Source organism: Plasmodium gaboni, chromosome 9, assembly GCF_001602025.1.
Source record: "Plasmodium gaboni strain SY75 chromosome 9, whole genome shotgun sequence".
NCBI lineage: Eukaryota > Apicomplexa > Aconoidasida > Haemosporida > Plasmodiidae > Plasmodium > Plasmodium gaboni.
Window position 1 is genome coordinate 192507 of NC_031489.1, and position 12500 is coordinate 205006.

General features: G+C 18.1%; 4 protein-coding genes across 6 annotated transcripts in view; 3 read left to right on the top strand and 1 right to left on the bottom strand.

The window, feature by feature from the left end:
- PGSY75_0905500 (hypothetical protein) overlaps positions 1–467 on the top strand; it is a gene marked incomplete at both ends in the record, with an annotated part of 621 nt that extends 154 nt beyond the window's left edge. Inside the window, one exon of the mRNA XM_018785466.1 lies at positions 1–467. This exon is cut by the window's left edge and continues 154 nt beyond it. Within this exon, the coding sequence (XP_018641807.1) occupies positions 1–467 (467 nt within the window).
- A 1235-nt stretch (positions 468–1702) lies between these two features.
- PGSY75_0905600 (hypothetical protein) lies at positions 1703–5453 on the top strand (the record flags this gene model as incomplete). The annotated part of the gene is made up of 2 exons (XM_018785467.1): positions 1703–4883; positions 4981–5453. The coding sequence occupies 2 exons, from the start codon at positions 1703–1705 to the stop codon at positions 5451–5453; spliced, it is 3654 nt and encodes a 1217-aa protein (XP_018641808.1).
- Positions 5454–5546: 93 nt separating this feature from the next.
- Positions 5547–7988, bottom strand: PGSY75_0905700 (putative autophagy-related protein 3; the record flags this gene model as incomplete). 3 transcript variants are annotated; one of them, XM_018785469.1, is made up of 12 exons in its annotated part: positions 5547–5661; positions 5797–5856; positions 5968–6020; positions 6153–6224; positions 6311–6399; positions 6545–6605; positions 6728–6817; positions 6897–6934; positions 7101–7170; positions 7261–7381; positions 7573–7642; positions 7886–7988. In XM_018785469.1, 12 exons carry the CDS (start codon positions 7986–7988, stop codon positions 5547–5549), a joined length of 942 nt encoding a protein of 313 aa, XP_018641809.1. The 3 variants fall into 3 exon arrangements, with proteins under 3 accessions (XP_018641809.1, XP_018641810.1, XP_018641811.1); XM_018785468.1 differs by having other exon boundaries at positions 6888–6934; XM_018785470.1 differs by lacking the exons at positions 5547–5661; positions 5797–5856; positions 5968–6020; ... (2 more) ...; positions 6545–6605; positions 6897–6934 and having other exon boundaries at positions 6810–6817.
- Positions 7989–10382: 2394 nt separating this feature from the next.
- The window catches only part of PGSY75_0905800 (hypothetical protein), a gene marked incomplete at both ends in the record, with an annotated part of 3859 nt that continues 1741 nt past the window's right edge, over positions 10383–12500 (top strand). The window contains one exon of the mRNA XM_018785471.1: positions 10383–12500. This exon is cut by the window's right edge and continues 1338 nt beyond it. Coding sequence (XP_018641812.1) covers positions 10383–12500 — 2118 coding nt within the window.

The following is a 12500-nucleotide window of genomic DNA, read 5'->3' on the forward strand; positions in this document are numbered from 1 at the left end:
TCAAATGTATAGGTAAAAATAAATTTCAGTGGTTAGATCCTCAACATTATTGGAAAATAATTAATATGGACAATATATTTCTTGAATTTTTATCAACGTCATTACACTATATGATTGAAGATAAAGAAGGTGATGAAGAATCACCTCAAAATATACAAAAGAAATATGAATATATTAAAAACTTTTTTAAATTATTACCAATACAAAGAAAAACATTTGCATGGAAAATTTATATCGAACTATTTATAATTGTTATAGGAATATTTTTATATTTTATTGGATCATATACTAGTTGGCAGTTATATAAGTATTCTTTAAATTATAATCATAATGATCTTATATTTCCTAATTATCATTATGGTACTTTTCACGATGAAAATAATAAAAACAACCCTTCACCACAAAGTGATTTTATACCTTTCATTGGACAGCCTTACAGAATATCTGACTTTCTAGAAAAAAATTAAATATCTCAAAAAAAAAAAAAAAAAAAAAAAATCAAACACAACAAATATATACATATATATATGTATATTTTTTTTTTGTTTTGGCTTATCTTATTATATAAATATATGTGTAGCATTTATGTTACATATATTACATGTTTTTTATATATATTCTTATTTTATAGAAAAAATATATATATATATATATATATATAAATATATAATATATATATGTAAATTTTTATAACATTTATAGGATTTTTTTAAATGTATTATATATAAAGACACATTTTATTAATTTGAAATTATATTTAATCTTTTGATTATATTATAATATTTTTTTTTTGTTTTCATCATTTATTTATTAATTTATTAATTTATTATTATTTTATTATTATTTTTTTTTTTTTTTATTTTACTTTTTCTTTTTTTTTATATTAAAAATTAAAAACGCATAAAAAATTCTATCCCATTTGGATATTATAATAATATACTTATGTGTAAGTATATTTTTCCTTTTTCTTTTATTTTTTCACATAGAACATTAAATAATATTACTTTTAAAAATTGGAGATATATATAATATTTTTCATTTCTTCCATTACATATATATATATATATATATATATATATATATATATATATATATATAATTGTAAGTCGTAATATTTCTTTCCTTTAATTCAATTAAGTATAGTAAAGAAAAAATAAAGAAAAAAAGACATTCAATTATACATATGTAGGTAATTATAAACTTATACATAATGAAAATTTCTTAAGTGTCTATTTTCTAATTTTTTTTTATATATATGTTTTCTTTTTGATATTTTCAAATGATATATTAATAAAAAAAATAGTACGAAATATCACATATTTTATCAATTCGTAATTAATTTATTAACATCTCTATAATATATATATATATATAATCGGTGTTATTATTAAAGTTTCAAAAAGAATCATGTTTTCTTCCAATTATCCTAATATTTTCTACGCCTATATAGTAAATATAAAAAATTTACGATAATGGGGTCATAAGATTTTATATTTAGATCTAATAAATATTATTTTATTTTTTTTTATTTTATTTTTTTCATTTGTAATAATTATTCATTTTGTAGATCAAAATAAATAAATTGAAATTTATATTTTATTGTTTATTTATATTATTTTAAATTCATATAATATTAATTTACATTAATTAAACTTTCTCTGTTTTATCAAAATAAAGAAAAAAGAAAAAAAAAAAAAAAATTATGGAGAAGGATGTTGTAGATGAACCCATTAGTTTAAAATTTTGTTATGGGATTAATAATTCATTAAGTAGCGTACACATTATAGAAAGAACAAACAATAATAAAGAAGACAAGAAGAATGTTGAAAATATCAAAAGGGATGATAGTAGTAAGAGAGATGACCATGCGTATGATGAAAATATATACCCATTTAATAATAACGATAAAAGAAACAATCCTAAACATATAATTTACAGCTCAGATAACAACATAGTTTTGTTAGATGGAAAAAAACAAATATTATTTAGAGGACACTTTAATAAAATTTCAAACGTTATAAAAAGTTATAATAATGAATACATCCTTTCATGTGATAAGGGATTGAATTCTTTCATAATATTATGGAGGGTAAATGACACTTCCTTTTTAGATCCAATAAAAAAATTTTATTATAACAGTGAAGAAAATGAAAAAAATGGAAGACATATATATTTCAATAAAAAGAAAAATCAAGATGAATGTGATATAAATAAATTAAATGATAGTACGATAGAAGATATTACCGATGATGGTGATGCCATAAATGATAATGTAGGATATGAATGTATAGATATAAGTTATGATAATAGATATATATGTGCATTAACAGAAGAAAGAATATATATCAAATCAAATACAAATTATGAGGATGAAACGGGAGAAAAAGGAAAAAATAAAAATAAAACTAAAGATTGTATATTAATTAAACAAAATAAAGGAAATAAAAAAAATAATATTTATTATCAATATATTATAATTTTCGATATAAATTCGATAGATCATCCTATTGTATGTACTGATAAAATATATGGAAAAGATAAACAAACAAAAATTAGATTTAATAAAAAATATGAAATAATTTCTAATAGTTCATCTAAATTATATATATACAATTTTCAAAAGAAAAATAGACAAATAAGTCATTATAGTCCCTCATTATATAAAAGTAATAAAATTAATGAACAATTCATTTTTACAGACACATGTTTTGTTGACAATACAACAACATTATTAACAGGTACTACAAATGGATACATAATCGTTTGGGATTATAGTTCTATATTTATAAATAAAACAAAACATAATATTAAACAAAGGGAATATCAAAAATTTTTAGAAATCCAGAAAAATGTATCCATAAATATTCTTCATAGTTATGGAGATTTTATAATTCTTGGATTAAGTGATGGTAGTGTTAAAGTATTTGATAAAGAATTAAAATGTTATGCTTGGTTTGAAAATAATCAAGTAGGATCTATTAAATCCATATCCTTTCAACTATGTGATTTTGAAAAAGATTTCTTTTTATGGAAACCTTTCATTATATTTTCAGATAAAAATATTATTAAAAAAATTTATCCAAATAGTTTTAATAATCAAAATAATACTACAAAAGAAGATCAAAATTTATTATATAGGACAAATCATGATTCTAAGAATGTTCATACAAACTCATTTAATGATTCTCTCCCTGAAAAATATAACAAAAACAAGGACAAATTGTTCATAAATAAGCATCATACAGACAAAGAAAAATCAAATACAAATATAAATATAAATACAAATGACAGTCAGGTATTTTCTGAAGTAAGTAAGGAATCTACCAATATAAATAAAAGTAAGAAGGATAATAAAACATATATGAATACTCAAGAGACAAACCAAATATATTATATTCCATCTAATCAAATGAATAATACACCTACTAACGAAATAGTTTTACATTTTAACAGCTCAAGTATAAGTTGTATTTGTGTTAATCCAATTAACAATGATAATATAATATATATAGGAAATGAAAATGGATTAATTGAGATATTTGATTTTGAGAAGAATGAAAAAGTACATAGCATATATTTAAAAGAGAAAGAAATTGTATCTATGATTTTTACTAATAATGGTAAAATTTTGTGTGTAGGGTGTAAATGTGGATTTGTTCATTTAATAAATTCAATTACATTTGAAATTTTTTTTAATAGTAAAGATATGAAGTACGAAATAAAATATTTATATTTTAGTGAGGATGACAAGATATTCCTTTCTTCTGCAATACATGCAAATATTATAATATATAAAAATGATAGTGAAGATATATATGACTGGAAATATACATATAAAATTAGTAACAAAAATAATAATAATAATATAACATTTAATGACTTACATATAGTAAAAAAATCACCTACTGAAAATCTATATAATATTGTAGGAATAACAAATAATCGTTATATCATTTTTCATTATTACAACTTCAAAGATAATACAGTAAATATTTCTTATATGAATATCGAACAAATTTATGTACCAACTTGTATATCAGGAAATTTATATTTTTATAATAGAAACATTATATGTATATGTAATGATGGATCTAAACTTAGATATATGGATTTAGAAACAAAAAAAATAATAAAAACTATACATCTACCATTTAAAGAAAAAAAAGTTCAAAAAATGCTACCACTTGTGATGAATCAAGATAAATATAATAACGATAATACTTTTAATAAAGACAATGGAGATAATAATACAATAAAATATAAAAATCATTTTGATAAAAAAAATATTTTCTTATTTGTATTAAATGAAAAAATGATTGTATTTACACAAACACCAATAGATGCAAATTGCTTGAGATATATCGGAGGAATTATATGTAGTGGAAATATAAAAGATGTTATATCTAAAAATAATAATATTTTTATATTAAGTAAAAATAAAATATTCTATTATCAAATTCATACAAGTATATTAAAAAATAGTATAGATATTCAAAATAATAGTTTACAAACTTTTATTGAACAAATTGGAGGTACAAAAAGTCCTATGTATAATCAAATAATGGACTCATTCTATTATTGTGAAATTCAAAAAAATAAATATGAAAAGAAAAAAGAGAAATATAATATAAAAAAGTTGCTAAATATTTTATCTATAGAATATATATTTGCTTCTATAAATATCTTCTTATCTAAATTTGAAATACAAAATATAATACAAGAGTATCATTTTTATTATAAATACGTCATAAATTTATTAAAGCAAAAAAAGGATTCAATAAATCATGTAATTCATATACAAGATGGTCAACTTATTAATTATAAGACAGACAATGATATACTGCTCAATAATATGTACTTTTTGCAAACAAACCACACAAAAGGTAAAACAAAATATAAAATAAAATGAAATAGTAATAATACATATGCAATAATATATATATATATATATATTTATTTATTTATTCATTTCCTTTTTAGACATGTCTGGACTAAATAACTCAAATTCTGAACAACACATTTTAGCTCAAAACTCCATGTCGAAAAATTTAAAAAAAAAAGACAGTGATTTATATACAAAAAATATAAACCAAACTAATCATAACAACAATACGAACGAAAACCAAGAGGACTTTAAAAATACAGATATTACTAAAGAGTGTGAAAATATATATTTCAATATCAATGCCTTTATTTATACATATTTTAATTATATAACGGAAGAAAATACAGATACTGACGAAATTGTTGAAGATATTATAAATTATTACAAAAATGAAAATAAAAAAGCAAAATTATCATTCAATGATCTTCTAAATATATTAAATAACAATGGAGAAATTATGGATCAAATGGAGTTTAAAAGAATATTTCAAATTTTTACAAAAAAAGATGAATCATTTGATGAAAATGAGTTCTTAAATATGGATATATTAAAAGAAATGCTAGAATGAATAAACAAAATATATACAAAAAAAATACATATATATATATATATATATATATATATATATATAAAATACCTGTAATTACTAAATTTCCCTTTTTCATAATTCTGCTTTGTTATCCCTTGGTATTTCTATATCTGTAGTAAAATCATACTCAATTGTTGGTATGACCCCAGATATAAATTTTAACAAGAACAAGAGATACAAATCATGCCTAAAAAGGAATACATACATTTACACATTTATTCTCTTTTTTTATTCATTTTGTTATACACACAAAAAATATATATTTTTATTTTTATTTTTATTTTTTCATTATCACATTTTTGTTATATTATTTGTTTATTACCTTGGTTCTTTTTCTTCACTTATCCAATTATTTACAACATTCAGAATTGCCTCTGCGTGCCTTAAAAATTAAAAAGCATTAAAAATAATTATAATCAAAGAAAGTAAAAAAAAAAAAAAAAAAATTACTTGTACATTTAAGGAAAAAAAATAACATATATTTCTTAATTACTTGCATGGATGTATAGATGCTGTCATAACACCAGTACATGGATGAGGATCATACTAAATTAAAAAAAAATAATAAATAAAATAAAATAAAATAATTATTTTTTGATATATTGTTCTATAAGTAAGATACTAGCAAAATAAAATCATATAACATAATAAGAAATACAATATTATTTTTATCCTAACCGTGACTGTTTTATAACTATAATCTGATAATATGTCCTCAAAAATCTCCTCTGATTTTAAAGGATCTCCGTTCTATATTAAAACAAAAAAAAATTATATATTATAAAAAATTGTGTATAAATAAATACATATATATATATATATATATATATACATACCTCATTATATCCAAAGAGCCATATTCTAGGTGTTTGATAATATTTATCGTACGTTATACTAATATCATACGTACGTATTTTCATAAGATCTATATATATATATATAATAATAATAATATAAAATTTTTGAACAAATGAAACATATTATATAAATCTATTACATATTTAAACAAATAAGGTTTTTATTTTTTATATATCAAATTATTATAGTAAATTTATTTTTAAAAGTATTACTATCATGCAATATATTCTTTGAGTAACAACTTGTACTATTAATTGATGCAGGATCATGTTCCTATGAAAATAAAATATATTAATATGTAAATAAATAAAAAATATATATATATATATATAATTAAGTCATATATCATTATACTATATTTATATTTCATTATATTTCTTATATATTTATTTTACAGTAATAAGGTTATTTTCCATATAAAAATTATTAATATCAATTGCTTCATCGCAATTATCGTCTTCTTCTTCCTCTTCATAATTATAAACCTGTTAATTTTTATATGAAATAAGAATATATATATATTATATGTCATAAATGAAATTTTTTTTTTTTTTTCTTTTGTACATTTTTTTCATTCATTGTGTAGGTATTATTAGGTAAATCTACCAAAAAAAAAAAAAAAAAAAAAAAAAATTAATTATATTATAAAAATGTATTAATTTTAATATTTAATGTATTAATTCAAAATATATTTTGATGAAATTATACACATATATTCTTCTAATATTGTGAACAATTTAATATATAAATTTTTCTTTTTATTATTACATTCATATATATCTGTGGGATTGTTATCTTCTTCATAACTTGGGAGTAACCATTCATTATCCACAATTTTCTATTTAAGAAAAAAAAAAAAAAAATAGTAATAAATTAAACATAAATAAATGCACACATACACACATATATATATATCTTGTTGTATTACCAAATCGTGGACTATATTTTTTAGGTCTTTTATTCGCTGTTTACATGGAACATTTTTTGTAATTAAAAATTGTTTGTCTTGTGGTAAATATGGTACTACCCTATCTTTATCGGCTTCTTGCCTAAAAAAATAAGGAATAATTTATATATGGATATACAGTTAAATGCGTTAAATTCTTTCACAACGACATAAGATTTTGTTCCTATAATATTATTCCCATATGTATTTATATTTTATTAATTTGTTTTTGTTTTTGTTTTTCTTTTTGTTTTTCTTTTTCATCTTTCTTTTTTTTTTTTTTTATTTTTTTACCATTCCCATGTTTTAAATTTATACACTAAAAAATCTCCAGAATCAACGAATTCTGAGGGGGTTAAGGTACCTAAATTATAAATAAAGTTGATTATAAGTGATTATCTTTTATTTATTAAAATAATTTTGTTTTTATATTATAAATACTTAATTTAAGTTATAAATGGTTACAATCATATACATTCGATAATTTACAACATTATAATAAATAAACATACATACATACATACATATATATATATATATATATATATATATATATATATATATATATTATTAGAAAATAATATATTTATTTTTTATATAATTATACCATTTTTAATAAAAGTAGATGTATTATTAACTGTTTTAAAATATGAATATAGCTTTCGACAAGTATCTCCTATTTTATATTTTACATTTATTTGATCACTCATTTTATAATTGAAAACAATGAAACTTTTTTTTTTTTTTCTTTATTATATGTGAATATAAAATTATAATAATATATAATAAGAAATTAAATATATATATATATATATATACATATATGTCAGACCATTTTTTATTTAGTGCAAAATATACACATGTTTAATTATATTTCATTATATGTATATATATATATATATTACTTTAATTAACAAATTAATGGTGGGCTAAACATTAATATTTGAACAACCCGTTTACATTTTATAATTAATATTTTATTTTTACACAATAAAAAAAAAAAAAAAAAAAAAATGTACATAAATATTTATATATCAATATTGCTATAATAATACAAAAAAATAAAAAAAAAGACGTCAACTTTGTATAAAAATTAAAATTAAAATTTTTTTAAAGTATGAACCATTTAAAATATTCCTCCTTTTTTAAGACTAATAAAAAAAAAATTTGAGTAAGTGAATTATACATAAATTGAAAAGTTTAATATTTAAAAGAATAAATTATTTTGTATATATAAATCATTTATATATTTTTTTATTTTATTTTTATAATTAAATTTGTATCGTAATATATAGGTTGAAAAATATTTAAAATGTTACCTTAGCAAAATTTATTTTCTGTTCAATTTTAGTTTCGTATAATATAAATTTCACAAAAAAAAAAAAAAAAAAAAAAATAATAAAACATATATATAATAATATTTTATTATGTATATTATTTATTTTATTATTTTCTTTTTATAATATAATATTTTATTTATATTGTATTATTTTTTCTTCCTTTTTAATATATTTATAACAGAAAATTTTTTTTATTATTTAAAAAACATGAAATTTCCCTTTTACTAGTATTATTATCTTATTTTTTATGTATTTGTTGAGTATTATTATTATTACTTTTTTTTTATAAGCCCATACATACGTAATAATTTTATTATATATTATTAATGTATATATAATATATTTTATGTATAAATATTGACCTTATATAAAATATATATATAATATTTTACTTACTAATATTATATATATTTATAATTATTTTTTTTAATGGTGAATTCCATTTTTTCATATATTATAATTACAAATTTACCTATAAATAAAAATAGAAGAAAAAAAAAAAAAAAAAATAGCCACATATATTATAATTTATATATTAAATTTTAGAATAAAAATTTCATTTATAATATATTTTAATATATATATATATTATCATTTTTATATTTATATATAAATATATATTTATAATATTATATATCATTTTATTTATGCTTTTAAATAATTTACATAATAAAAAAAAAAAAGTATGTTACATTTTAATTTGTAAAATGGTAAAAAACATAAATGATCCATAATTTTAAAATAATATTTTAAACCTTTCTATTTATATTATATTATAATATATATATAAGAGAAATTGAAAGAAATGAAAAGGATTGTTATGAAGAAAATTTATAAAAATATTATTATATAAAAAAAATAGAACCTTTAAAGCTCAGTATATTTTCCTATATAAAAGATATATCCAAATATATATATATATATATATATATATATATATTATATATTCAACTACGAAAGTTTAAATATAATTATTACATATTTTTATAGCTATTTTAATTATATAAATTTGAAATAATTTTTATTTTATAAAAAAAAGAGAGGAAAGCATTTTTATACGAGTTCATTTAATTTATTACCCTTCAGAAAAGCAGATACATTTAAAAATAAAATTTATGTAAATATTATAACTTTGACTTTAGCAATTCATAATATTATAATATAACCAAATGAATGCACATAAAAAGTAATGATTGGAAGAAAAAAGATGTAGAGTGTAATATAATATTTCCGATTCTGAGTTTATAAGTTTATATATAAGAACAATTATGTGAACAATTAATGAAAAATATATATATATATATATATATTTTATTTCATTTTTGTTCATATATAATTTTTTTTTTTTTTTTGTTTTACCATTATGGTGTATTTTAATAAATTATAAAATTTTTTTTTTTTTTTTTTTTCTTTTTTGACAACCAAGATTTAATATTTTTTGTATGTCTGAATATTATAAATTTTTTCCCCCTATTTTATATTTGAACATTTTTAACTGACTTAATTCTTAAATTCTGTATATATATATATATATATTTATATGTACATATAATATATATTTTTTCTTTTTTTTTTAAAAGAAAAAAGATTTGACATGAAACAGAACAAAATTAAAATTGAAATGTAACTTATAAAAAAAATTAAAGGAAATAATAATATGAAAAAAGAACATATAAATATATATAAATATATCTTTATGTATATTTATTTATTTATTTTATCTTAAAATGTACATAGAAAAAAAAAAAAAAAAAAGTATGAGCAATGGAAAATATTTCAAAAGAGAATGTTAATGTGAACGAAAGTAATAATAAAAAAAGGAAACAAAATGTAGATCGAAAAAAAAATACAATTAATGATGAGATGATAAACACGCCCACAGATATATCTATGTCTGATGAAAATTATAAACATAATGAATTAAAAAAAAGGACAAAAAAAAAAAGTAAAATATCAGATGCAGGAAATATGGAATTTTCTGAAGAAAATAATGAGGAAAATAGTAGTTTATCATTAAAACATCAATTAAAGAATGGTGATAATTCAGATGGTGTTGAATATTATAATTCTAGTAATAATAATGAATACGATGAAAAACATATAGATATATCAAATAATTACAATAAAACAAAAGATGACACAAATAATAATGTAATACTTAATAATAATGATAATAATAATAATTTGAATAGTATCTTCCCTGAAGATAACAGTGATGACAATAAAAGTATAAATATTTGTGAAGATGGTAATATGAATAGAAATAATGAAATTATAAAGAAAAAAAATAATAAAGAAATTATATCGGAATTAAAAAATACTCTTAATATTGTTGAAAATTCAAATACACAACATAATATTGAAGGTTTAAACAAAGAAGAAATTAATATGCTTGATTCATGGTATTTTGCTAATAAGATGAAAATTATTCCATACTTATTTGACGACAAACCTATACATATAAATTTATTGAATTCATTATATATGTTACATCCATATTTTAAAAATAATAAGTCAAAAATTATAATATATTTAAGATTTGTAAAAAATAAATATCAAAATATTATAAAGAAGAATAATGAAAAATATAACAATGAAACAAAAGAAATCGAATGTAAAGCAATCATCTTAAAGATATTAGAAAATAAAATTGAAAATTTTAAAGATATTCAATATATGGATAAAGTTATTACGTTAATACAAAATGAAAATTCTTATATTAATATCAAATATTTTTTCCTCTTTATTATAGATGTATCTAATGATTATATAATATATGAAAAATTTTTACAACAAAATGGATTATTATGTATAAAAAATATTTTACATAATATTGCTGAGAAAAAAATTATAAAAAAAAATATACCTTTATTAATCATATTATTGAACTTTTTGAAAAATTTAAATATTAATCTCAATCATTTAAGAACTACCCTTATTGGTGTACCTATAAATTTTATAGCAAGGAATAAAATAGATGAACAAAATAATTTGGATTACGCTACAGATAATAATAAAGTTAGACAACTAGCAAAAGAATTAATAGATAAATGGAAATTAATAAGAGACCAAGCTTTAAATAATAATAATAATAATAATTATGGAAACCAAAATGATCAGAATGGACAAATAGAAATTGTAAATATTAACAAAGTAGAAAAAGATATAGAAGAGGCACAAAAAGAAAATACAAATAATAATATATATAATAATAATGAGAATAATAATTTTATGTCTAATATGATTAATAATACAACAAATAATCATATAAACAGTTTAAATGGTAATAAATCAAAATCAAATAAAAAATCATCTAATTCTGTTTCAAAAAATGAAAATAAAAATATCATGCTTGAAATTATTGATAATATAAATGAAGAATATGAAAAAAAAAAAAAAAGACATTTGGAATATAAAAAAGCCAAAATTGAAGGAAAAATTAAACAATTTAGTGCTCAAAAAAATAATACAGAAATAAAAAAAAAAACAGAAAATCTATTAATCAATTTAAGTAGTGATAATTTGATTCGTCCCCATAATGAATATAATAATAATAATAAAATTCATTCTAACCCTATGATTAATAATAATATTTCGTCTCATAATATGAATGGCATGGATTATAATGATACATATTCCAATGATAGAAAAAAATTTAATAATAATATTAATAATGAACATTTAAACAGAGATATATATAATGATGGTATGGCTAATTCATATCATCATATGAACAAAAATATTCATTCAAAAAATTATACAAGGGTTGGAGATCATTCCATGGATTCTCCAAACTATATGAATAAATATAATATGAATAATAGACATAATTCAAATGAAGTATCAACAAATAGGCAACCCTTTTCTCACAACGGTCGAATA